Here is a 24,140-nt window from a genome sequence, read left to right on the forward strand (position 1 = left end):
TAATCTCACTCCCTGGCTCCATAGAACATTATAAATTCAAGGCTTAATCTGACATAAGTAGTCTATGTAAATAAAAATCATTCCTTTCATCATGTCTGATTGTTTTTCTAATTACTTCCAAGTGTGTTCTCAGCTAAACAACGTTTTTGACCCGAGGAGTGAGAGATGTGCGTCGGAGTTCGAGCCCTACGGAGAGAGGACAAAAGCAGCAGAATCGGGCAAGAGTGGTCTTTTTGGACTGTGCAGGCACGGGAAGTGTCAGCATCAGAGGCCTGACAACGGCTGCAAATAGAAGGAGGGTAGACTCAAGCAGAGCAGTCATTGTCGGAGTGGGCCAGTGATAGAGCGTGAAGACTTTGGCTTAACATGCGTTGGTGTGAACAGATGGCGGCGCAGTCAAGAGGCAAGCCTTTTTGTTTTTGGTATGGAGTAGTCAGGATGTGGGAATTCCGGATCCCTGACTATATCTGCGGGAAGTGCACCCAACTTCAGTGCCTGACTGACCGGGTCTGGGAGTTGGATATACTCAGGATCACTAGGGAGGCTGAATATATTATGGACAAGACTTTTGAAGAGGTGGTCACACCCAGAGTACAGGCTTTGGACAGTAGATGGGTGACCACCAGGAGAGGTAAGGGGATTAAGAAGTCAGTAAATGGTCCCCTTATGGCCATTACCCTCAGCAACAAGTATAGCCCTTTGGATACTGCTGGGGGGATGACCCATCGGATCACAGCAGCAGCAGCCAGGCTGGTGGCACTCTGGCCAGCTCTGAGACTCAGCAGGGTAGGATAAAATCAGGCAGTGCAGTAGTGATAGGGGATTCGATAGTTAGGGGAACAGAAAAGAGATTCAGTGGCTGTAAAAGATTCAGCAGGATGATGTGTTGCCTCCCGGATGCTAAGGATTACTCCCAGTGCAGGTAAGAATGGGTGATTGCGCAGATGAATAAGTGGTTGAGGAGATGGTGCAGGGGACAGGGTTTCAAGTTCTTGGATCACTGGAACTTTTTCTGGGGAAGGAGTGACCTATACAAAAAAGATGGGCTGCACCTGAACTGGAGGGGAACCAATATCCTGGCCAGGATATTTGCTGATGCTGCTCCGGAGAGTTTAAAGTAGTTTTGCAGGGGGCTGTGAACTGGAACTCCAGGTTAGTAAGAGAAGGAGAGGACCACGAGGCAGATGTCAGGGAAGGTATTGAAAAGCAAAATTGAAGTTACAGGTATGATGGGTCAGATAGTTTGAAGTGTGCATATTTTAGTGCTAGGAGTATTATCGGTAAGGGTGATGAACTTAAGAGCATGGATCAGTACATGGAACTATGATGTTGCAGCCATTACTGAAACTTGGTTGAGAGAGGGGAAGAAATGGGTGAAGGTTTTCAAAGTTTTAGAAAAGACAGAGGGGATGGGTAAAAGTGGGGGGTGTTGCACTACTAATCAGGGACAATGTCACAGTTGTACTCAGAGGAGACATAATGGAGTGTTTGGGTCTCTCTTCCCGCCATTACAGACATTTACACCACACACTGCATCCATAAAGCAAACAGCGTTATGAAAGACCCCAAGCACCCCTCATACAAACTCTTCTCCCTCCTGCCATCTGGCAAAAGGCACCGAAGCATTCGGGCTCTCATGACCAGACTGTGTAACAGTTTCTTCCCCCAAGCCATCAGACTCCTGAATACCCAGAGCCTGGACTGACACCAACCTACTGCCCTCTACTGTGCCTATTGTCTTGTTTAATATTTATTGTAGTGCCTGCACTGTTTTGTGCACTTTATGCAGTCCTGGGTAGGTCTGTAGTCTCGTGTAGTTTTGTGTTGTTTTACGTAGCTCAGTGTAGTTTTTGTATTGCTTCATGTAGCACCATGGTCCTGAAAAGCGTTGTCTCGTTTTTACTGTGTACTGTACCAGCAGTTATGGTCGAAATGACAATAAAAAGTGACTTGCCTTGAGATGCTGAGTCCATTTGGGTAGACTCAGGAACAGGAAGGGTGCAATCATGCTGATGGGATTGTATTACAGACCCCCAATAGCCACTGTATCATTGAAGAACAGATACTGTATGTAATCAGATTAAGGAAATGTGTAAAAAGTAATAAGGTTATTGTCATGGAGGATTTCAACTCCCCTAATATAAACTGGGACCCTCAGTGCAAGGGGTTTAGATGGGGCTGAATTTGTTAAGGGTATCCAGGTGGGGTTATTAAATCAATATGTGGATGGTCCTCCGAGAGGAGGGGCTGTACTAGACCCGGTGTTGGGTAAAGACCCTGGCCAAGTAACTGACCTTTCAGTGGGTAAACAGTTAGGGAACAGCGACCACAACTACCTAACTTTCAGGATAGCCATAGGTAAGGATAGGTATGGTCCTTGTGGGAGAGTTTTAAATTGGAGTGGGGAAAATTACAAGGGCATTAGGCAGGAACTAAGTGGCGTTAATTCCGAATCACCTTTTTTGGGCAAGTCCACATCAGACATGTGGAGGGTGATTAAATATGAGTACAGGAAAGGTACTTTCCTGTTAGAAGAAGAACAGGGATGGGAAGATAAGAGAACCTTGGATGTCCAGAGAGGTGATGAATTTAGTCAACAAGAAAAAGGAAAAGTTTGTAAAACTTCTGAAGTTTGGATCAAATGAAGCACATGAGGAGAATAAAAAAAACAGAAATGAACTAAAGAAAGGGAATTAGGAAAGCCAGGAGGGGCCATGAGAAGTCCTTGGCAAGTAGGATTAAGGTGAATCCCAAGGCATTCTATACATACATCAAGAGTAAGAGGATAATGAGGGAGAGGGTGGGGCCACTCAATGATAAAGTGGAAAACATTTTTTGGATGCAGAAAATGTGAGTGAAGTACTTAATGAGTATTTTGCTTCAGTATTTACCAAGGAAAAAGATGTGGAGAACCAGGAGATTAGTGTTGAGTGGCGAAAAATGTAAGGCCTTTTAGAGGTCAAGGAGGAGGAAGTCTTGGGCATCTGCCCCTGGTTATTGAGGAAGGCAAGAGACAAGATTGCTGGGTACTTGACTTATGTCTTTGTGTCCTCTCTAGCCAGAGGACTGGCGAATAGCTGATGCCATACCTCTATTTAACAAGACAACAACGGAAAATCCTGGGAACTATAGACTGGCGAGTCTCACGCCAGTTGTAGGGAAATTGCTGGAGAAAATTCTCAGGGATAGGATCTATGAGCATTTGGAAACCCATGGCCTAATTAGGGAGAGTCAGCATGGCTTTGCGCGGGGCAGGTCGTGTCTTACCAATTTGATTGAGGTTTGTGACAGGTGAAAAGACAGATTGGTGAGGGTAGGGCAGAGGATGTTGTCTACATGGATGTTGTGAAGTGTCTGACCAAGTCCCTCATGGGAGGCTAATCCAGAAGATAAAGAAGCATGGGATTCACAGCGAATGGGCTGTTTGGATTCAGAACCGACTTGTGCTTAGAAGACCGAGGGTAGTGGTTGAAGAACCTTATTCGAGCTGGAGGTCTGTAATTAGCAGAGTTCTGCAGGGATCTGTGTTAGGTCCTCTGCTGTTTGTGATGTATATAAATGACCTGGATGAATATGTAGACCAGTGGGTTAGTAAATTTGTGGTTGATACCAAGACTGGTGGAATTGTAGATAATGTAGAAGATTGGCAAAGAATACAGCATGATATAGATCAGTTGGAGATATGCGTTGAGAAATGGCAGATGGAGTTTAACCCAGATAAATGTGAGGTGTTGCACTTCAGTAGGGTAGATACAAAGATACAGTACACTGTTAAGTGCAAAGTCCTTAACAGTGTTGCTGAGCAGAGAGATCCTGAGATCCAAGTTCACACACATCTCCTTGAAAGTGGCTACACAGGTGGATAAGGCAGTTAAGGAGGATTATGGAATGCTTGCATATTAGTCGAGGCATTGAGTTCAAAAGCCAGGAGGTTATATTGTAACTTTATAAAACTTTGGTTAGGCCACATCTGAAGTATTGTATACATTTCTGGTCGCCCCACTATAGGAAACTATAGTCCTGACGAAGGGTCTTAGCCCGAAACGTCGACTGTACCTCTTCCTAGAGATGCTGCCTGGCCTGCTGCGTTCACCAGCAACATTGATGCGTGTTGCTTGAATTTCCAGCATCTGCAGAATTCCTCGTGTTTACGATAGGAAAGATGTTGAGGCTTTAGAGAGGGTACAGAAGAGGTTTACCAGGACGCTGCACAGTTGAGAAGGCATGAGAGGCTGGATAAACTTGGCTTGTTTTCTCTGGAGCATCGGAGCTGAGAGGAGATCTGATAGAGGTTTATGATAGAGGATTATGAGAGGCATAGATGGAGTGGATAGAGAGTATCTGTTTCTCAGGATTGAAATGTCTAATATGAGAGGGCATGCATTGGGGGGGGGGTAGGTTCAAATGGGATATGATGGCTAAGTTTTTCTACTCAAAATCGTGGATGCCTGGAATGCACTGCCTGATATACTGGGAGAGGCAAATACACTAGAGGCTTTAAGAGACATTTGGTTGTAAGGAAGATGGAGGGGTATGGACATGGTGGAGGGATTAGTGTTCGGATGTTTTTGATTTGGTTTTTAGCTGGTTTGGCACAACATTGTGGGATGAATGACCTGTTCCTGTGCAGTATTCTTTTATGTTCTGTGTTCTAGACACATTTTCCTCTATGTAAACCACAGAAACCCACATTGTACAATCTCTCCACAACTGGAATACTCCCACTATGGTTTCAATCTAATGAACCTCTTCTGCAGCCACTTACAGCATTACTCCTGGAGTTCATGCCCTGAACTGGAAGCATTTTTCCTGGTTGGGTTTAACTTATCTTATGGCATTCTGAAAGCCTTCTAACTCTTTGGACCTACTTCCCAGTTGTAACTTTTCCTGTAATAACTTTTAAAAGCATTCATATCGTATTTTTCCCTCATTTTCCCTTGAAGTATATATCACTTATGATTCTGCCACTTTAAAGTTCATTTTCTATGTGACTTCCAAGGCTGAAAATATCAATGTTATTTATCTATCCATTCAGATTCAGTGTGGAATAGGCCCTTCTGTCCCTTTGAGACATGCCGCGCAGTAACTCCCAACTTAACCATAGCACAATCACAGGACTATTTGCAATAATTGAATAACCTACCAACCGGTACGTCTTTGGACTGTGAGAGGAAACAGGAGCACCCTGAGAAAGCCCACGCGGTCACGTAAAAGAATGTACAAGCCAGCAGCGGGAAATGAACCCAGGTCAGCTGTACGATAAAGTGTTTTGCTAACCACGTTACCATGCTGCCCTAACTGTAGTCATACTGAAGGCACCAAAATTCCAGTGTTTGAACTGAATGCATTTACATCAGATTCAACAATTTGAAGAGAACATGAGGAAAGGGGGGATTGGGCCTACCTTCTCTTAGAGATTATTATTTTGAGAGCCATGACATGCTGATGCAACCCATCATATGGCACTCAATGGAAAAACATTAAGGAGAGATTACTTTCCATCCCCATACAGGCAATTTTGGCTGATAACAACCTACAAAGTTACATAAATAATACTGACAACCCATGGGTGAAATGGACTCTTAAAATATGGAAAACTATTATAAAAGAATATAAACTAGAGAGAGACATTGCAATTCATAAATGGTGTGCATATGACTCAGATTTTACGTCGAATAAACTGGATGCTAGATTTGAGGACTGGACAGCTAAAGAAATAGCAACACACATCAAAGTTGCTGGTGGAACGCAGCAGGTCAGGCAGCATCTCTAGGAAGAGGTACAGTCGACGTTTCGGGCCGAGACTCTTTGTCAGGACTAAAGCTAAAGGAATAACAGCTATTTGCAATATAATGAAAGAAGGAACACTGTTCCGTTTTGAAATGCTCAAAGAGAAACACTTACTAGTAAAACAGGACTTTTACCGGTATTTACAGATGCAACAGTATGTTAATAGGACAGTTAAAAAGTAACCTAGGCAAGTACATGTCTGATAGAGCTATTTAGAAAAGCATATAATACAGACAATGGTAGTAGAATAATTTCAAGCGTTTATAAGGGTTTGTCAAATCTTAAAACACATTCGACTTCATACATTAAAACAAAATGGGAGAAGGAAGGAGGGATAATAATATCTGAGGAAGACTGGACAATAATATGGAGGTATCAATGGAAGTGTACCAGTTCACAGAAATGGAGGGAGTTCGGGTGGAAAAACTAGATAACATATTTTATTGCACCCTCTCAGAAATCCCATTATGATAGTAACCCCCCTACTTACTGGGGGAATTGTGGAAATCAAAATGCTAACCATTATCATGATTTCTGGGTATGCCCCGTTAGCAAAGACTATTGGAGTGAGATACACAATGAGACATCTTTAAATGTGAAATACCCCTAGAAAGTAAGACCATATATTTTGGGTATATACCTCAAGCATGGTTGAAAAGAGACAAATATTTAATGAATGTACTGCTGGTGGCTGGTAAAAAGAACCTTACCAGGAAATTGTTATCACAGGAGAGCCCAACTTTAAATGTATGGATGGAAATTACAATGGACATTTACAAAATGGAGAAGATAACAGCATCTGTTAATCATAAGTTGGAACAATTTTATTCATACTGGAAAAAGTGGTTTAACTACATAACACCTCATACGCCTGATTTTATTCTCATAAGTCAATGCAGACATCCCACCTCTCGCGGAAATTCCGGGAGTCTCTCGCATATTAATAGTGGCTCCCTGATGCCTGCAAATTATATACGATGTCACGGAAATCAATTTTTTTGAGAGCGAGCGAGAAAGCGCGAGAGAGAAAGCAAAAGAGAAAGCGTGAGAGTGACCACGAGAGAGAGCGAGAGCAAGTAAGCAAGAGAGAGGGAGGGGGAGAGAGAGAGAGAGAGAGAGAGAGAGACAGAGAGAGGGAGCGAGAGAGAGAGAGCACGAGAGCAAGCAAGTGAGAGCGCGCGAGCGAGAGAGAAAGCAAGCGAGAGCGAAAGAGACACAGAGGGCGTGCAAGCGAACGAGAGAGGGAGAGAGCGCAAGCGAGAGAGAGAAAGCACGAGAGCGACCACGAGAGAGAGCGAGCAAGACAGAAAGCGAGAGAGAGAGAGAGAGAGCGCGTGAGCAAGCGAGAGTGCGCCATGGGAGAGTGTCCCACAAAAAGAAAATAGAAAACGTACGTCACCCCAGACTACCCTAAAGTGTACCCCTGCCTAATAGGGGTCAAAATAATGACAGTGTTGCTCGCTGCGCTTTTTGCAACAGTGACTTTTCCATTGCCCATGGTGGGTTAAGACTGTGAAAGACATGTTGAGGTGAGTTTAACAGGTGTCATTCATTCATTAGCATAGCCAACATTACTTAAACTAGCTGGCTGGCTGCTAAGGAGCTACTCTATTGCAGGCATCCCATCTCTGCCGGAAGACACCCGCAAATTGATGGTGCCACCTTCCTCTAATGAGTTTTTGCAGGGTGGGATGTCTGTCAATCAGTATGTTGTAAAAACAAATCACTCCCTACTCTGTACATAGTTTTCTTCTTTTGATTATTCTTTCCTCTCCTTTCTATTAGTGTATGCCTCAGATAAATATTATGTGAGATTTGTGACAAATATGATTATATGATATATATGTACAGTATCTGAAATACATCTGATGGAAATGTTTGTTTGATGATAAAATTCGATAGAACATAAATTACAAAAAAAGGAAGAGAGCATTAGGAATTGAATTGAATTGACTTTATTACTTTCATCCTCCATACACATGGAGTAAAAATCTTTACGTTACGTCTCCATCTAAATATGCAATTTATAGTAATATGTAATAAATAGTATGTAGAACAGGACAGTCAATATAACATAGAAAAAGAATTGTATCAGTGTGAGTTAATCAGTCTGATGGCCTGGTGGAAGAAGTTGTCCCGGAGCTTGTTGGTCCTGTCTTTTATGCTGAGGTACCATTTCCCAGATGGTAGCAGCTGGAACAGTTTGTGGTTGGGGTGACTTGTGTCCTCAATGATCCTTTGGGCCCTTTTTACACACCTGTCTTTGTAAATGAATAATGGGAAGTTCAGATCTACAGATGTGCTGTCCACACCACTCTCTGCTGAGTCCTGTGATTAAGGGAGGTACAGTTCCCATAGCAGGCAGCGGTGCAGCCAGTCAGGACGCGCTCAATTGTGCCCCTGTAGTAAATCTAGTTCAGTGCAGTGAGATCCTGCCTGAGCAAAACTGTGGGATAAAGCTGATAATTAAGGTGTAGAAGGGAGACAGACAAGGAGGGAATGGCCAGAAACTATCCCATGACCATTGGGTTATGGATTCAGCTGAGTTAAGAAACAATTCTTTGACAGGGTACATGAAATATGCAGGATCTTGAGGGAGAGGACAGGGTAGATGTCGAGATGTTGCATCTGTGCAAGAGTCTTAAAGGAAAGGACAAAATACAAGATTAGGGACCAGTCATTTAAAACTAAGGTGGGTAGCAAATTTTTGCAGAAGTTAGTGAATCTCTGTACTCCAGAGGCTGTGGAAGCTATTTCATACAAGGTATTTAAAAGAGATAAATTTTTGAAAGATCAGGGGAGAGAGCAGTATGGGGAAATTGGCACAGAAGGGGAGATGAGAGCTAGGGCAGATAAGCTACAATCTTTTAGTGGAGCATGACTGAGAGGCTGAATGGCCTACTCCTGTCCCTAGTATTTTATGTTCCTGGTGAAATATCAGGGTTCATTGCTACTACGGGATACTATTCCCTCTGCTTCTCCAACAGTACTTCTCCTATGTTTAACATGTAGAAAGACAGGACTGTGGTTATCAGCAAGTCAGTTACAAAGCAATGGGAGATGAGGAATCCACTCCTACAGCGTCAAAAGCAAAATCTAAGAACAACCATCACTTAATCGCAGTTCAGGTATAAACCAAAGTACAGCCTCTCACAAATATCAGATCTATATATAACTGCACCAGCAGGAGGTTAAAAACATACAGGAACAGAAAAAATACCCCTGTCAGATGGTAATGTTAAAGCTACACAAGACTTTAGTTAGACCCCACTTGGAGTACTGCATTCAGATCTGGTCACCTCACTACAGGAAGGATGTGGATACTATAGAGAGAGTGCAGAGGAGACTTACAAGGATGTTGCATGATTTGAGAGTGTGCCTTTTGAGAATAGGTTGAGAGAACCTGGCCTTTTCTCCTTGGAGTGATGGAGGATGAGAGGTGTATAAGATGATGAGAGGCATTGATCATGTGGATAGTCAGAGGTTTTATCCCAGGGCTAAAATGGCTAACACAACAGGACATAGTTTTAAGGTGCTTAGAAATAAGTAGAGAGGGGATGTCAGAGCTAAGTTTTTCACACAGAGAGTGGTGGGTGCGTGGAATGCACTGCTGGCAACAATGGTGAAGGTGGATAGAATTGGGTCTTTTAAGAGACTCTTTGATAGGTACATGGAGCTTAGAAAAATAGAGGGCTATGCGGTAGGGTAATTCTAGGTAGTTTCTAGAGGAGGTTACATGGTCGGCACAACATTGTGGGCTGAAGAGCCTGAAATATGCTGTAGATTTCTATGCTCTAGAAAGCATTTATATTCATAATTTTATATGCATCCATCATGCCAGCTCTCAGCTTTCTCCTCCGCTCCAGGGAAAACAGACCTAGCCTATACAACCTCTCCTGACTACTCAGCCCTCTAATGGAGATAGTTTTGTGGATTATTTCTACACTCTTCTTTCTCCTGTAATGTGATGACCACAAATCTCGAAGTGCAGCCTGAACCAACTTTTGTTCATGATGTTCTAACTTTTGGACTCAGTGCCTTCACTGATGAAGGCAAGTGCCTTCCTTGCCATTCTGTGTCCCAATGCTCCCATGTCCAGGGAACGATACACACAATCCCAAGTCCCTTCATTCACCACCACTCCCCAGGGTCCTGCAATTCACTGTGTATTACAGCATCAAAACATCACAGATAGTACAAGTTTGAACTTACAACTGTGCTGAGCTGAAATACAAGAATACACAGACACTCACAGGTATCGTCAAACAGACGGCTGGTAACCAGGTTTGGATCACGGACTGCTATAAGCTAACAGGACCAGTTGGCATCAGATTGAGGTGAATCTGATACGGCTGGGCGATCTGGAAGACCGTGTAAGGAATCTGGAGCAGCAGCTGGATGACCTTCGACTCATAAGGGAGAATGAGGCAGTCATAGATGAGAGCTACAGGGAGGTAGTCACACCTAGGCTGTCAGAAGCAGGTCGTTGGGTGACAGTCAGAGGGGGGAAAGCGAAGGTGAGCAGACAGGTAGTGCAGAGCACCCCTGTAGCCATTCCCCTGAATGATAAGTTTACCATCCTGGATACTGTTGGCAGGGATGACCAACCAGGTGTGAGCCACAGTGGCAAGGCCTCCTGCACTGAATCTGACCCTGTGGTGCAAAAGGGTGGGACGGAGAAGAGGAGAGCTGTCGTCATTGGAGACTCTATAGTCAGGGGAGCAGACAGGAGATTTTGTGGCCGTGAGAAGGACACCCGCATGGTTTGTTGCCTCCCGGGTGCCAGGGTCTGGGATGTCTCTGACCGGGTGCACGACATCCTGGTACGAGAGGGAAAGCAACCAGAAGTCGTGATACATGTTGGGACCAATGGCATGAGCAGGAAGAGGAATGAGGTCCTGAAGTGTGACTTTCGGGAACTTGGCAGAAGGCTGAAGAACAGGACCTCAAGGGTGGCATTCTCAGGATTGCTGCCAGTGCTATGTGACAGTGATGGTAAGAATTGGAGGAGATGGCAGTTGAATGCGTGACTGAGGAGTTGGTGCAGGAAGCAGGGTTTTAGATTTTTAGATCATTGGGATCTCTTCTGGGGAGGATGGGACCTGTACAGATTGGATGGGTTGCACCTGAACTCGAGAGGGAGCAATATCCTTGCAGGTAGGTTTGCTAGCATGGTTCGGGAGGGTTTAAACTAATTTGCAAGGGGGATGGGACCCAGAGCGATAGAGCAGTGAAAGAAGTGCATGGAGTAAAGCCAGATCTAACATATAGAGAGGCTTTGAGGAAAGAGAAGCAGAATAAACAGTGTAAAGACAGTAAGGTAGAAGAGTTGAAATGTGTGTACCTCAATGCAAGAAGCATCAGGAACAAAGGTGATGAACTGAGAGCTTGGATACATACATGGAATTATGATGTAGTGGCCATTATAGGAAGGATGTGGAAGCATTGGAAAGGGTACAGAGGAGATTTACCAGTATGCTGCCTGGTTTAGAAAGTATGCATTATGATCAGAGATTAAGGGAGCTAGGGCTTTACTCTTTGGAGAGAAGAAGGATGAGAAGAGACATGATAGAGGTGTACAAGATAATAAGAGGAATAGATAGAGTGGATAGCCAGCGCCTCTTCCCCAGGGCACCACTGCTCAATACAAGAGGACATGGCTTTAAGTTAAGAGGTGGGAAGTTCAAGGGGGATATTAGAGGAAGGTTTTTTACTCAGAGTGGTTGGTGCGTGGAATGCACTGCCTGAGTCAGTGGTGGAGGCAGATACACTAGTGAAGTTTAAGAGACTACTAGACAGGTATATGGAGGAATCTAAGATGGGGGCTTATATGGGAGGCAGGGTTTGAGGGTCGGCACAACCTTGTGGGCCGAAGGGCCTGTACTGTGCTGTACTATTCTATGTTCTATGTTCTATTACAGAAACTTGGCTGGCACCAGGGCAGGAATGGATTCTCAATATTCCTGGATTTCAGTGCTTTACAAGGGATAGAGAGGGCGGAAAAAGGGGAGGAGGGGTGGCATTACTGGTCAGGGATATTATTACAGCTACAGAAAGGGTGGGTAATGTAGCAGGATCCTCTTTTGAGTCAATATGGGTAGAAGTCAGGAAGAGGAAGGGAGCAGTTACTCTATTGGGGGTATTCTATAGGCCCCCTGGTAGCAGCAGAGATACAGAGGAGCAGATTGGGAGGCAGATGTTGGAAAGGTGCAAAAATAACAGGGTTGTTATCATGGGCGACTTTAACTTCCTTAATATTGATTGGCACCTGATTAGTTCCAAGGGTTTAGATGGGGCAGAGTTTGTTAAGTGTGTCCAGGACAGATTCCTGTCACAGTATGTGGACAGGCCGACCGGGGGAATGCCATACTAGATCTAGTACTAGGTAATGAACTAGGTCAGGTCACAGATCTCTCAGTGAGTGAGCATCTGGGGGACAGTGACCACCGCTCCCTGGCCTTTAGCATTATCATGGAAAAGGATGGAATCAGAGAGGACAGGAAAATTTTAAATTGGGGAAAGGCAAATTATGAGGCTATAAGGCTAGAACTTGTTGGTGTGAATTGGGATGATGTTTTTGCAGGGAAATGTACTATGGATATGTGGTCGATATTTAGAGATCTCTTGCGGGATGTTGGGGATAAATTTGTCCCGGTGAGGAAGATAAAGAATGGTAGGGTGAAGGAATCATGGGTGACAAGTGAGGTGGAAAATCTAGTCAGGTGGAAGAAGGCAGCATACATGAGGTTTAGGAAGCAAGGATCAGATGGGTCTATTGAGGAATATAGGGAAGCAAGAAAAGAGCTTAAGAAGGGGCTGAGAAGAGCAAGAAGGGGGCATGAGAAAGCCTTGGTGAGTAAGGTAAAGGAAAACCCCAAGGCATTCTTCAATTATGTGAAGAAAAAAAAGGATGACAAGAGTGAAGGTAGGACCAATTAGAGATAAGGGTGGGAAGATGTGCCTGGAGGCTGTGGAAGTGAGCGTGGTCCTCAATGAATACTTCTCTTCGGTATTCATCAATGAGAGGGAACTTGATGATGGTGAGGACAATATGAGTGAGGTTGATGTTCTGGAGCATATTGATATTAAGGGAGAGGAGGTGTTGGAGTTGTTAAAATACATTAGGACAGATAAGTCCCCGGGGCCTGACGGAATATTCCCCAGGCTGCTCCACGAGGCTAGAGAAGAGATTGCTGAGCCTCCGGCTAGGATCTTTATGTCCTCGTTGTCCACGGGAATGGTACCAGAGGATTGGAGGGAGGCGAATGTTGTCCCCTTGTTCAGAAAAGGTAGTAGGGATAGTCCGTGTAATTATAGACCAGTGAGCCTTACGTCTGTGGTGGGAAAGCTGTTGGAAAAGATTCTTAGAGATAGGATCTACAGGCATTTAGAGAATCATGGTCTGATCAGGGACAGTCAGCATGGCTTTGTGCAGGGCAGATCGTGTCTAACAAGCCTGATAAGAGTTCTTTGAGGAGGTGACCAGGCATATAGATGAGTGTAGTGCAGTGGATGTGATCTATATGGATTTTAGTAAGGCATTTGACAAGGTTCCACACGGTAGGCTTATTCAGAAAGTTAGAAGGCATGGGATCCAGGGAAGTTTGGCCAGGTGGATTCAGAATTGGCTTGCCTGCAGAAGGCAGAGGGAGGTGGTGGAGGGAGTACATTCAGATTGGAGGATTGTGACTAGTGGTGTCCCACAAGGATCTGTCCTGGGACCTCTACTTTTCGTGATTTTTATTAACGACCTGGATGTGGGGGTAGAAGTGTGGGTTAGCAAGTTTGCAGATGACACAAAGGTTGGTGGTGTTGTGGATAGTGTAGAGGATTGTCAAAGATTGCAGAGAGACATTGATAGGACGCAGAAGTGGGCTGAGAAGTGGCAGATGGAGTTCAACCCGGAAAAGTGTGAGGTGGTACACTTTGGAAGGATGAACTCCAAGGCAGAGTACAAAGTAAATGGCAGGATACTTGGTAGTGTGGAGGAGCAGAGGGATCTCGGGGTACATGTCCACAGATCCCTGAAAGTTGCCTCACAAGTGGACAGGGTAGTTAGAAAGCTTATGGGGTGCTAGCTTTCATAAGTTGAGGGATAGAGTTTAAGAGTCACGATGTAATGATGCAGCTCTATAAAACTCTGGTTAGGCCACACTTGGAGTACTGTGTCCATTTCTGGTCACCTCACTATAGGAAGGATGTGGAAGCATTGGAAAGGGTACAGAGGAGATATACCAGGATGCTGCCTGGTTTAGAAAGTATGCATTATGATCAGAGATTAAGGGAGCTAGGGCTTTACTCTTTGGAGAGAAGGAGGATGAGAGGAGACATGATAGAGGTGTACAAGATAATCAGAGGAATAGATAGAGTGGATAGCCAGCACCTCTTACCCAGGGCACCACTGCTCAATACAAGAGGACATGGCTTTAAGGTAAGGGGTGGGAAGTTCAAGGAGGATATTAGAGGAAGGTTTTTTACTCAGAGAGTGGTTGGTGCGTGGAATGCACTGCCTGAGTCAGTGGTGGAGGCAGATACACTAGTGAGGTTTAAGAGACTACTAGACAGGTAAATGGAGGAATTTAAGGTGGAGGGTTATATGGGAGGCAGGGTTTGAGGGTCAGCACAACATTGTGGGCCGAAGGGCCTGTACTGTGCTGTACTATTCTGTGTTCTATGTTCTATGAAACATAGATTGAACTTGGGCTGGCTGGTGGTGCAATGACATCAGCGCCAGACTCTGCAACGGAGGTTCCCAGGGTCGAACCCACTGGGGTCTGCTCCTGAGTACGCTTTCCATCCGTGCCGGGTTGAGTGTCGAGATCGCAACTCGACCTCGTAAAATAAAGGGAAAAGTACTGCAAAATGTCTGTGTGAGGAGTGGCGAGCCACACAGTCTCTCTCTCTCTCGCTCCGCTCCTTGTAAAGGCATCCTCCTGCCAACATCGCACATGCATGGTGCAGACGCACACGCCAAAAAAAAGAAACATAGATTGTACTTGAGAAACCAAGGTGGACTATTAAAATATCCCACTAAATTTCTAATCATCTGGGGTTTTTAATCAAATGCGATCAGGTCTCACAGAACTTATAGTTAAGATGTGCATTTGGCTATCATAAAATCCATGAGGGCACAGTGGGTGTGACATTGGTTTCTTCACCATTGTGGATGAATTCAGAGCCCTGTACTAGCAGGCATCTTGAAAAGCTCAGGTAGTCATTGGCCTGACTGGTGGGCTAGCCAAACTGTAAAATAGGGGGTCAGTCATTGAAAATTGAAGTTAGTAGAAATTTCTTCTCTCCGAGGCAGTGAATCTCTGAAACTCTCCGCCCAAGAGGGTGGTAGAGGCCACATCATTAGGTAAGTTCCCAAACATTGAGAAATTAAGGGTTATGGAGAACTAAGAAGCGGAGTGGAGGCCAGCACGAGCAGTTGTGATCACAGTGAATGGTCAGGCTTGAGAAGCCTGAAGGCCTAGTCTTCCTGCTCCTGATTTTTTGTGTTCCTGTAACAGACACTTGGAGACTCCAGTACAGGTCTGGTTACATTTCATATTTAATCCAAGTGTTACCAGTTTAGTAGACTCTGCAACAGATAACCTATTTGCACTTTCCACAAAGATGGATTTGGGTAACATACCCCACAAATAATTCCTCCACTGGTCCCAGTAACATCACCACAAATTTTCTCAACACTCTTGCTGACGTTATTAATTTCTTCCCTTGATGTGTTATCAAAGATGTATGCCATCTTCTAGGTATGATTTAATTAGCATGTTAGACCATTCAACTGTAATGTTTTAATTCTTCCATTCTATAGACTGGCATACCTTAGGATCATAAAGCTCTTTCACCCAACTCATCCATTCCAACCAATAAGTCCACCTAAGCTAGTTCCATGGGCCAACATGTGGCCCATATCCCTTTAAACCTTTCCCATCCATGTACCTGCCCAAAATGCCTTTTAAATGTTATAACTGTAGCTACCTCAACCACTTCCACTAGCAGTTCGTTCCATGTACCCTCCCTATCCTCTGTGTGAAGAGGTTGCCCCTTAAGGTCCCTTTTAAATTGTTTCTGCCTCACCTTAGATCACCTGCTGTCAGGGATAATGTGCACATTTAACGCAAGCTCCCTCAGTTCCTCTATGTTTTTCAGTGCCAACTGTGCACTCTGCATTCCCTTGTTTCCCCTTTCCAAATGCACTGCATCTCACATCTCTGAGTTGAACTTTATTTTCCATTTCTCTGTCCAATGGACTAGCCCCATCATGTCTTCCTCAAGCCTGGAGTTTCCTTCCTCACCATCAACTGCAAGGACGATTTTTGTATCATCTGAAAACATATTAATCAATGCTTCCACACCTGATTCTAAAGCATTGAGAGGAGAATGTATACAGCTCTGAGCCTTGTGCAATCCCACTTCCAGCAGCTGTGCAAACATTCAGTACCTGGTGATTATTGCTCTTTGCTTCTTGGAAATGAACTAACCTTTGGATCTCATTGGCTTTTATGTTTCTGATCAATGTGAAGCACTTTAAATGTGCAACTCTCATCACCCTGACAATTAAGTTCTCAAAAAATAAAACTAGTCAGATGAACTTCCTGAAACACATTTGTACTCTGTGTGGATTAATCTGTTTTTTCAACAATGATTTGTACTCTCATCTTTTTCCAAGTAACAAGATCACCATTGCCAACAGACTGACTGGCCTGTATATATTTGTCGTACAGAGTCAAGCCCTTCAACCTAACCACCAAGACCACAATTGCCACCTGTCACTGGGGCCCCAGTTCTCTTGCTCCCGTCACCTGAGCAGGGCCTTGCTTCCTGTGCTACCACTACATTTATTCGGTTCACTGAAAAATTTACTACAATAAAAGTGATGTGAAAATGAGCTAGAGTAATACTAGAGCATGTACAATTCAGAAAACCCAATAATTCAGCACAGTCCCAATGTGTTGAATTATTGGAGTTTTACTGCAGGAATCTTTCATGTTATTACTGAGACGGGCAAGTTACTCACCGAGGCTCCAATGAGGGCTGTGTGCCCTTGATGCTCAGCCACATCCGCACTGACTAAGTTGTTTTTCAGGATCTCATGCACTGCGTCATGGTCACCCTCTCCGGCCGCAATGATCAGCTGCTCAGAGCTGCACTCAAGCGGCCCTTTGGGTCCAAAGCCTTCGCGGTCTCCATTGATCACAGCCGCCACATCCCATGGAAGTTTAGTCTGTGCATGCCTAAGGAGAAACCACATCTGTCGTCATGCCCTGGGCACAGGGTGACCAACTTTGAATGGACATGTTGACATACTCGATGACATCCATCTCAAGCAGTACCACATAACTGAGTCTTTATTTACTGAGAGATACAGCACGGTGACAGGTCATTCCGGCCCAATGGCCAACGCTGCCCAATTACACCCATGTGATCAATTAGCCTTCTAACTTTGAAATGTGGGAGGAGACCGGAGCAACTGGAGGAAACCCACATGGTCACAAGGAGAACGTAAGAAGTCATTACAGATAATGGGAAGAAGAATTAAATCCTGGCACTGGTGCTGTAATAGCATTATGCTAACTACTACACTACCATGCCTCACTAGAACTCTATTCCCAAGAAGTATTCAACAACAGAAGCAGAGAGCACTCTATAAATTACATTGGCAAGATAGTGCGATCAGGAGAGCAAAACACTATTTCTAAAAGGAAAGTGGTCCCTGTTGCACTGAACAAGGATATGTTCTGGAGCAGAACACAAACTACTGGCAGAACTTAGCTTGCTCAAGATTCAAGTGTATTTCTCACGTGTACATCAAAACATACAGTGTTTGCATTGTTTGCATTAACAACGAATGCACCCGAGGGTGTGCTAGGTGAGCCCGCAAGTGTCACCACACATTCTGGCGCCAACATAGCATTGCCAGAGGTCAAGCAGTATCAGTGGGAGGGGAGGAATTGTCGATGTTTCAGGTTGAGACTTCATTATGACTGGCCAGGAACATCGACAATTCCTTTCCCTCTCACAGATGCTGCCTGACCCACCGAGTTCTTCCAGCAGTTAATTTTATTTGATTTTGCTCCAGATTCCAGCACCTGCACTCCCATGTCACCACTTTCTGATTCTATTTCAGAATTCTAGGATTGTGCTTTCAATTCAATGTCTTTTTTAATATAAAGAATGGAATAAAACAAACAGCAAAAACTTTTCTTGAGAACCCATGACTTTTCTGTAGTTGCTCCGTGTGCAGAAAATGAAACTTCGATCAGAGCAACCAAAGTGCACTGGGTAACTCAGTCTGGGTGGTAATCTTTGCACTCATGCTCAAAAACAACAGATAAACTTAGAGGAAAAGAACCACCTGCCCACCACTTGTACCCTCTCTGAAACTTATTCAGGTAACCCCTACTTCATGTGCTCCCCTCCCCCCCACCTCCCCTCTCCCTCTCTCTCTTCCCCCTTCCAATCCAACTCCAGTACTCTTGTTCCCATTCTCACACCTCTTTCTTCCAGCCTCCTTCCCCACCATAAAAACCTACTCTCACCACTCCTCCTCAGCTCCATGCACATACCACCCACACACTTCAGCCACTGAATCCCACCCCCATCTAATTCTTTCTGCTCCTCTTCCACCTTTTAATAATTATCATTACCTCTTTCCCTCCAAGAGGACCCGCAACCGTATCGTTGGGTTTGGATGCTTACGTGCTATGCTGGCTGGAGTCAGGGTTTTATGCTTTGGCTCTCGGTAGGGTCACCCATGCTAAACAGGTCAAAGGCTAGAGGCCAGACTAAGAGTGGCCCCGAGTCCTCCAGGTTCAGCTCAAGGCTAATAATCCTGACTGGTAAAACAAAATTGTTACAGAAACAACAATGAAGAATCCTTCTCTAGCTGAATGAGAAAATATTCCGAAGTCTGCACCTAGGACTAGGTGACTGACAGTAGTGAAATCCGAGATGAAGCTACTGACACGATGAAAGAAGCCCTGAACACTGCCAGAGATGAAGGACCTTCACTGGTGCCCTAAACACCAGTGGCGTACTGGTAGTTAACTTAATTATTTCTTTCCTTACTCAGATGCCAACACTTGTAGCCTTTAACACCCTCCAGCCTCTGACTAGACCTTCGCCTGTACTCCCCGCACCACCAGCCCAACTCCACCTGCCTCCTCCTCGTTTGCTTCCACCCATCACCCAACACCACTCCCACCACCCCAGCCTACACATTGCCACTTCTGCCCATTGTTCTTCACCCCTCCAGTCCACCTATCACTTACTGGCCCCATCTCACCCCTCTTCTTCCTAGTGGCTACTTTCTATTTCCACTATTAGTCTTGAGGCATGGTGTTGACCTGAACTATCAACGATTCCTTTCCCTCCACAGATGCTGCTCAGCTCACTGAATACCTCGCTAAAACTCCATATTGCAGCACCATCACTCTCCTGTGTCTGAAAACTTACTCGATTTGTAATTTTCATCCATCCACACAAGTACTAAAGTCCAAACACAACCTCACCAATTATTAATGTGCATCTTCTGAGGTAGATGTGGAGTGGGTGGGGATTGGATAGTGATCAGGAGATAGGGGAGGGAGGGACCATCAATAAATTATTCCTTCGCTATTCCCAGGCTATTTTGAGAATCTGAGTTAATTGATTGAGTGTAACTGAGAGGTGATATCTGGAGACACCGGCCTTCCATGCTCACCCTGTTCATCAATTAGAATCACATCCATGCCACAAAAAAAAGATTAATTCTTGAACATTTCACTTCAGGCCATGGATGGTGTTGAATGGTCCCACCCCTGACCCTAAGTCAGACAATGTTGGTTTCAAATTGCAACCAGGGGTTGCACCAGGGTCTAGACTAACACTGCCTCAGAACGTTGAAGGGAATGCTTTACAGTCAACAGCTTGATGCAGGTTCCCCTTCATTCTTGTAGGTAGTTTGATACAAAATACTGGCCAACCAACACATTTATGAGATAATGTGGCATTTTCCCAAAGTCCTGGCCAATTTTATCATTCAGTCAAGAGAGGCAAGAAAGATTATAGTCAAACTCCAGTCATGTTATCCAGCATTCCAAATTTCTGATTATTTGGCATCTAGTTGGTGGGGCGCCTGGACCTCTGCTCCCTCTAACACAGCTGGGTCCTGGTTCCAACGTCACTTCCCCCACACAGCAACCCCAGTTCCCGCGCTCCCTTTAAACCACCTGACGTCAGTCCCCACACTCCCCTGAAACTTCCGCAATTCTGTTTCTGGCACTTTTTTGGAACTAACTGGGTCACTGGAAAAGTTACTGACATCTTAAAAAAAGGGGAAATAAAAGTGTGTTTTGTTCAATGGAAAATCTGCTAGTCCAACACGGCCAAAGTCCCTAAGCTTGATCACATATGCATATCATTAAGCTGTGTGCGAAATGGCTCCTCTTTTTTTTTCCAAATGATAGATATGACTCCAACTGAAAGGGCTATAAAGGATTTTGGGATATTCTGAATGGTGTTATATAAATACTAAACTATTGTTTTCCTTCATTAACTTTAAAGAATGTAGAAACACTAGATAAACTGTAAAGATTAATTTTTGAGGTATCAGGACTGAGAGAGATTACCCTGATCAGAAAAGTCTTGTATTAGAACATACCTGTTTGCAAATAACAACCTCTTCTGTAATCCTGAGAGAACAAGCAGCAGCTGGCTGTGAAATTCTGTACTGACATCAGCACAGCACATCCTCAGTACTGGAATGGAGTTGTGGCTAGGTTGGAGCACCTGTAAGATGGGGGCTTACAGAAAGGAACTCTAGCCTTTTGAAAGTACCAGATGATCAGAGCTGGTACCTCCGAAATCCTGCGGTGCCAGATCAGCTGGTTTTCTGGACTAATGGATACTACTTGTATGAGTAGCCCAACAAGTTATTTCACTTTTTCTGAAAACATGTTACCTAGTGGTGTAATCAATTTTTCAACCAACTTGGTGAGTTTGAATAGGAGATGGAAATAGGACCCAGGAAGTTTGAGCTTGTCAAAGCAGGCTGAAAAACATGGGCGATCTGGATCTTGGCTCTGGCTGTAACCTACTAATACTCCTGACCACCCCAGTGCTCCCAAGCCCAAGGCTAACTATGGCCCTGTACCCATGATATTGGCCTCGCACACTCCGGGTGCCCTGCTTACAATCCAGATGAATGAGAGTACCAGATGCCAAACCATCAGGATTTCGGATTATCACAGTTTTACTGGAAGTTTGTCCGCCTGCTGCACGTATACAAGGAAAATACTTACACAATGGGTAAAGTATGTGAATTATACCATACTGATAGTTAGCCAATTTCTCTATTGGTGTACCTATGTCTGTGGATGTGCATCTGCATTTTAACCAACAAAGGAGTTTTGTTAATAACAGTGAGTGTTTCTTTCTGTTCCTCATCTACCAACTCATCTTCTGGGAAGAAATGTCTGTCACCTTCTCTCTTGTACGAGCGAGTAAGGGGCAAGTGATCAGTATCGTTGGAATAAGTCCAAATTTCTAGTGGGAGGGTGTAGCTGTCATCAGACAGAAGCTTCTTGTATGGGTAAGAGAAAGGATCTTCTACTGATTCAGTGCTCCAGGAGTACTTCTCCTTGTAAGGTTTTATAGTGATGACATGCTTCCCCATGTCAGACTGGTAAAACGGGTGATCCTTCACTGCGAAGGCTCCTTCTACTGTCGTACACAACTTGATGAGACGATTCTGATACCACAGCCCCACATCTTGACGCCCATTAGGATAGGTTAATACTCCAGGTCCAAAGCGTTCATCACCTTTATAAAGCCCCTAAATAAAGAGAAAGATCACCATAAAGAAGTCTGCAACATGAATCACAGGGATATTGGTCCATATATTAAAGCAGTGCTGCACATTTCACCACCCATGACATAATCTTTATCAGAGGTAAGGGCAAGTACTTGCAATGAGATTCTAGTCCCACTCTATCCCACATTTCGTAGAACTGCTCCCACTCTCCCACATCCAGTGTACCAACAGTACAGAAACAAGTGAGTAGTGGTGGGCACAACACACGTAAAAGTTGCTGGTGAACGCAGCAGGCCAGGCAGCATCTACAGGAAGAGGTACAGTCGATGTTTTGGGCCGAGACCCTTTGTCAGGACTAACTGAAGGAAGAGCTAGTAAGAGATTTGAAAGTAGGAAGGGGAGGGGGAGATCCAAAATGATAAGGAGTGTTTGCGAATAGTAGTGGGAACCTTCTCAATTCACCACTTTGAATCTGGGAGACCTTTATAAAACATCGCATCCCTACAATCCTACAGGAGGTGGTTCACAGGGAGTGGACATGATCAACATCACTACTGGACAATGCATACACAATTCCTTACCATCTTGCCTATATGCAACGGTCAAGTTATCTGCATGGCGTGCTATGTGTTTTTCATTTGAGATGTGATAACAGAACAACTGTGATAATAAGACTATAATTGCCTTACTCCAGGAGACATGATTAAAAGTTTATACGATTATGAGAGGGACAAACAGAGTAGCCAGCTGGTATCTTTCTCATAGGGTCGATAAAATAGGTCTATTGCTCGAGGACAGGCAATTTGGCTAAAAGGAGTTACATTCAAAGGAGATGTACAGGGCAATTTTTTTTTTGGAATGTGTTGCTAGGGGTGGTAGTAGGGACAACAGGTGTGTTTGAAAGGCTTTTTGGCAGTCATGTGACAGCAAAGAATAGTGGGATATGGACACTGTGTAGGCAGACAGGATTAATTTAGTTAGGTGTTTAATTACCAGCTTAATTAGTTCAGCACATCATTGTTGGCCAAAGGATCTGTTCCTGTGTTGTACTGTTTTATGTTTTAATTGGAATCTCCCAGACTAACAAACACAAATACACAGACCTGATGCAGGGTTTTGACCTGAAATGTTGACTGGCCATTTCCCCCCCACCACAAATGCTGCTTGACGCACCGAGTTTCTCCAGCAGTTTTTTACTCCAAATTCCAGCATCTGAAGTCTCACTTGTCTATATAAAACCTGGAGAGGCCTGCAGTACATAAAATTATATAGAATTCAATGCAAAGAGAAAAACTACTACTGTTAATGATTCATAGCGACCTTTTCCTTATTTAAAGATTGCTGCAATATTTATGCTGTAGATTGGTAACTCCTCTAACATATCTTAAAATATATGGACATTAATCATTTCAAAGTCTACCATCTGAAAATAAATGCCTTATTGTCCCCAAATATTGTGGAGAATATTTTCCCTTTCAAAATATAAAATACTGGCAAAAATAGAAGCCTGAAATACAGGAACACACAACTGGCCAGAGAGCACATGTGGAAGAACAACAGAGAAAGTGGAAGGGGAGAACAGAGGCAGAGGATATTAACTGGTAAACGAGGTGAAGAAAGTGAAACAAGAGTGAAAAAAGAAGGCACATAATGCATAAGGTGGATGTGGAGGAAGGAGAATAGAAGATAAATATTGGTCAATGGTGTGTGAAAAACTGTTTTGCATAACAGCTATACAGAACAATCCAAAGAGAAGTACATCAAGGTCGCACAAAGGGAGAAGTCATAACAGAGAGCAATTTATTGTGACATTAACATCAGAAAAGAGAAAACTATGCTGGAAATGTATGGAATTGTTGATTGTCTGTAAATGTTGAATCCATTAAGGCTTGAGTACTGTGAAATATTTTATTCAAAGATTCTTCAATTTGACTTCATTGAAACTGTGTAGGAATCCAAAGTTAGATCAATGAAGGAGTTACACATACAAAATGCTGGAGGAACTCAGCAGGCCAGACAACATCTATGGAGAAAAGTACAGTCAATGTTTCGGGCAGAAACCCTTCGGCTGGAGGGCAGGGAATAGAGGAGGAGTGAGGGGTAAGAAGAGTAGAGGGGACTAGAGGATAAAATTTCAACCCGGATGTCTGTAATCTGGAACACACCACCTGAGGAAATGGAGGCAGGCACTTCTAACACTTCTAAAGGGTCCAGGTGAACACATATGAACAAGGCCAAGACCCAGAGCTGGCAAACATGATTAATGAAGACAGACATTCAAAGGTCAGCGTACGCACGGATAGCCAAAGAGCCTGTATTGTGCTGGAAAACTGGCGGGGATTTAAAGTGGTAAGCTTCTGAAAGCAACTGAATCTGTTCATTCAGAATCAGGTTTATTATCACTGGCATTTGTCATGAAATTTGTTAACTTAGCAGCGGCAGTTCAATGCAATACATGATAATATAGAAAGAAAAAAAATAAGTAAGTATTTATATGTATATTAAATAGTTACATTTAAAAATGGTGCAAAAACAGAAAAAATAAAAATAG

The 24,140-nt window shown here is 44.0% G+C and overlaps 1 protein-coding gene across 1 annotated transcript in view; it reads right to left on the bottom strand.

Moving 5' to 3' along the window:
* Positions 1-24,140, bottom strand: part of ankmy1 (ankyrin repeat and MYND domain containing 1) — a 187,425-nt gene that overhangs the window by 127,144 nt on the left and 36,141 nt on the right. Inside the window, exons 3-4 of the mRNA XM_063044988.1 lie at positions 21,141-21,610; positions 16,814-17,030 (exon numbers count right to left, since the gene is read on the bottom strand). Of these exons, the coding sequence (XP_062901058.1) occupies positions 16,814-17,030; positions 21,141-21,610 (687 nt within the window). The remainder of the gene's footprint in view (positions 1-16,813; positions 17,031-21,140; positions 21,611-24,140) is intronic.

The sequence above is a fragment of the Mobula hypostoma genome, chromosome 4, assembly GCF_963921235.1.
Source record: "Mobula hypostoma chromosome 4, sMobHyp1.1, whole genome shotgun sequence".
Classification (NCBI taxonomy): domain Eukaryota; kingdom Metazoa; phylum Chordata; class Chondrichthyes; order Myliobatiformes; family Myliobatidae; genus Mobula; species Mobula hypostoma.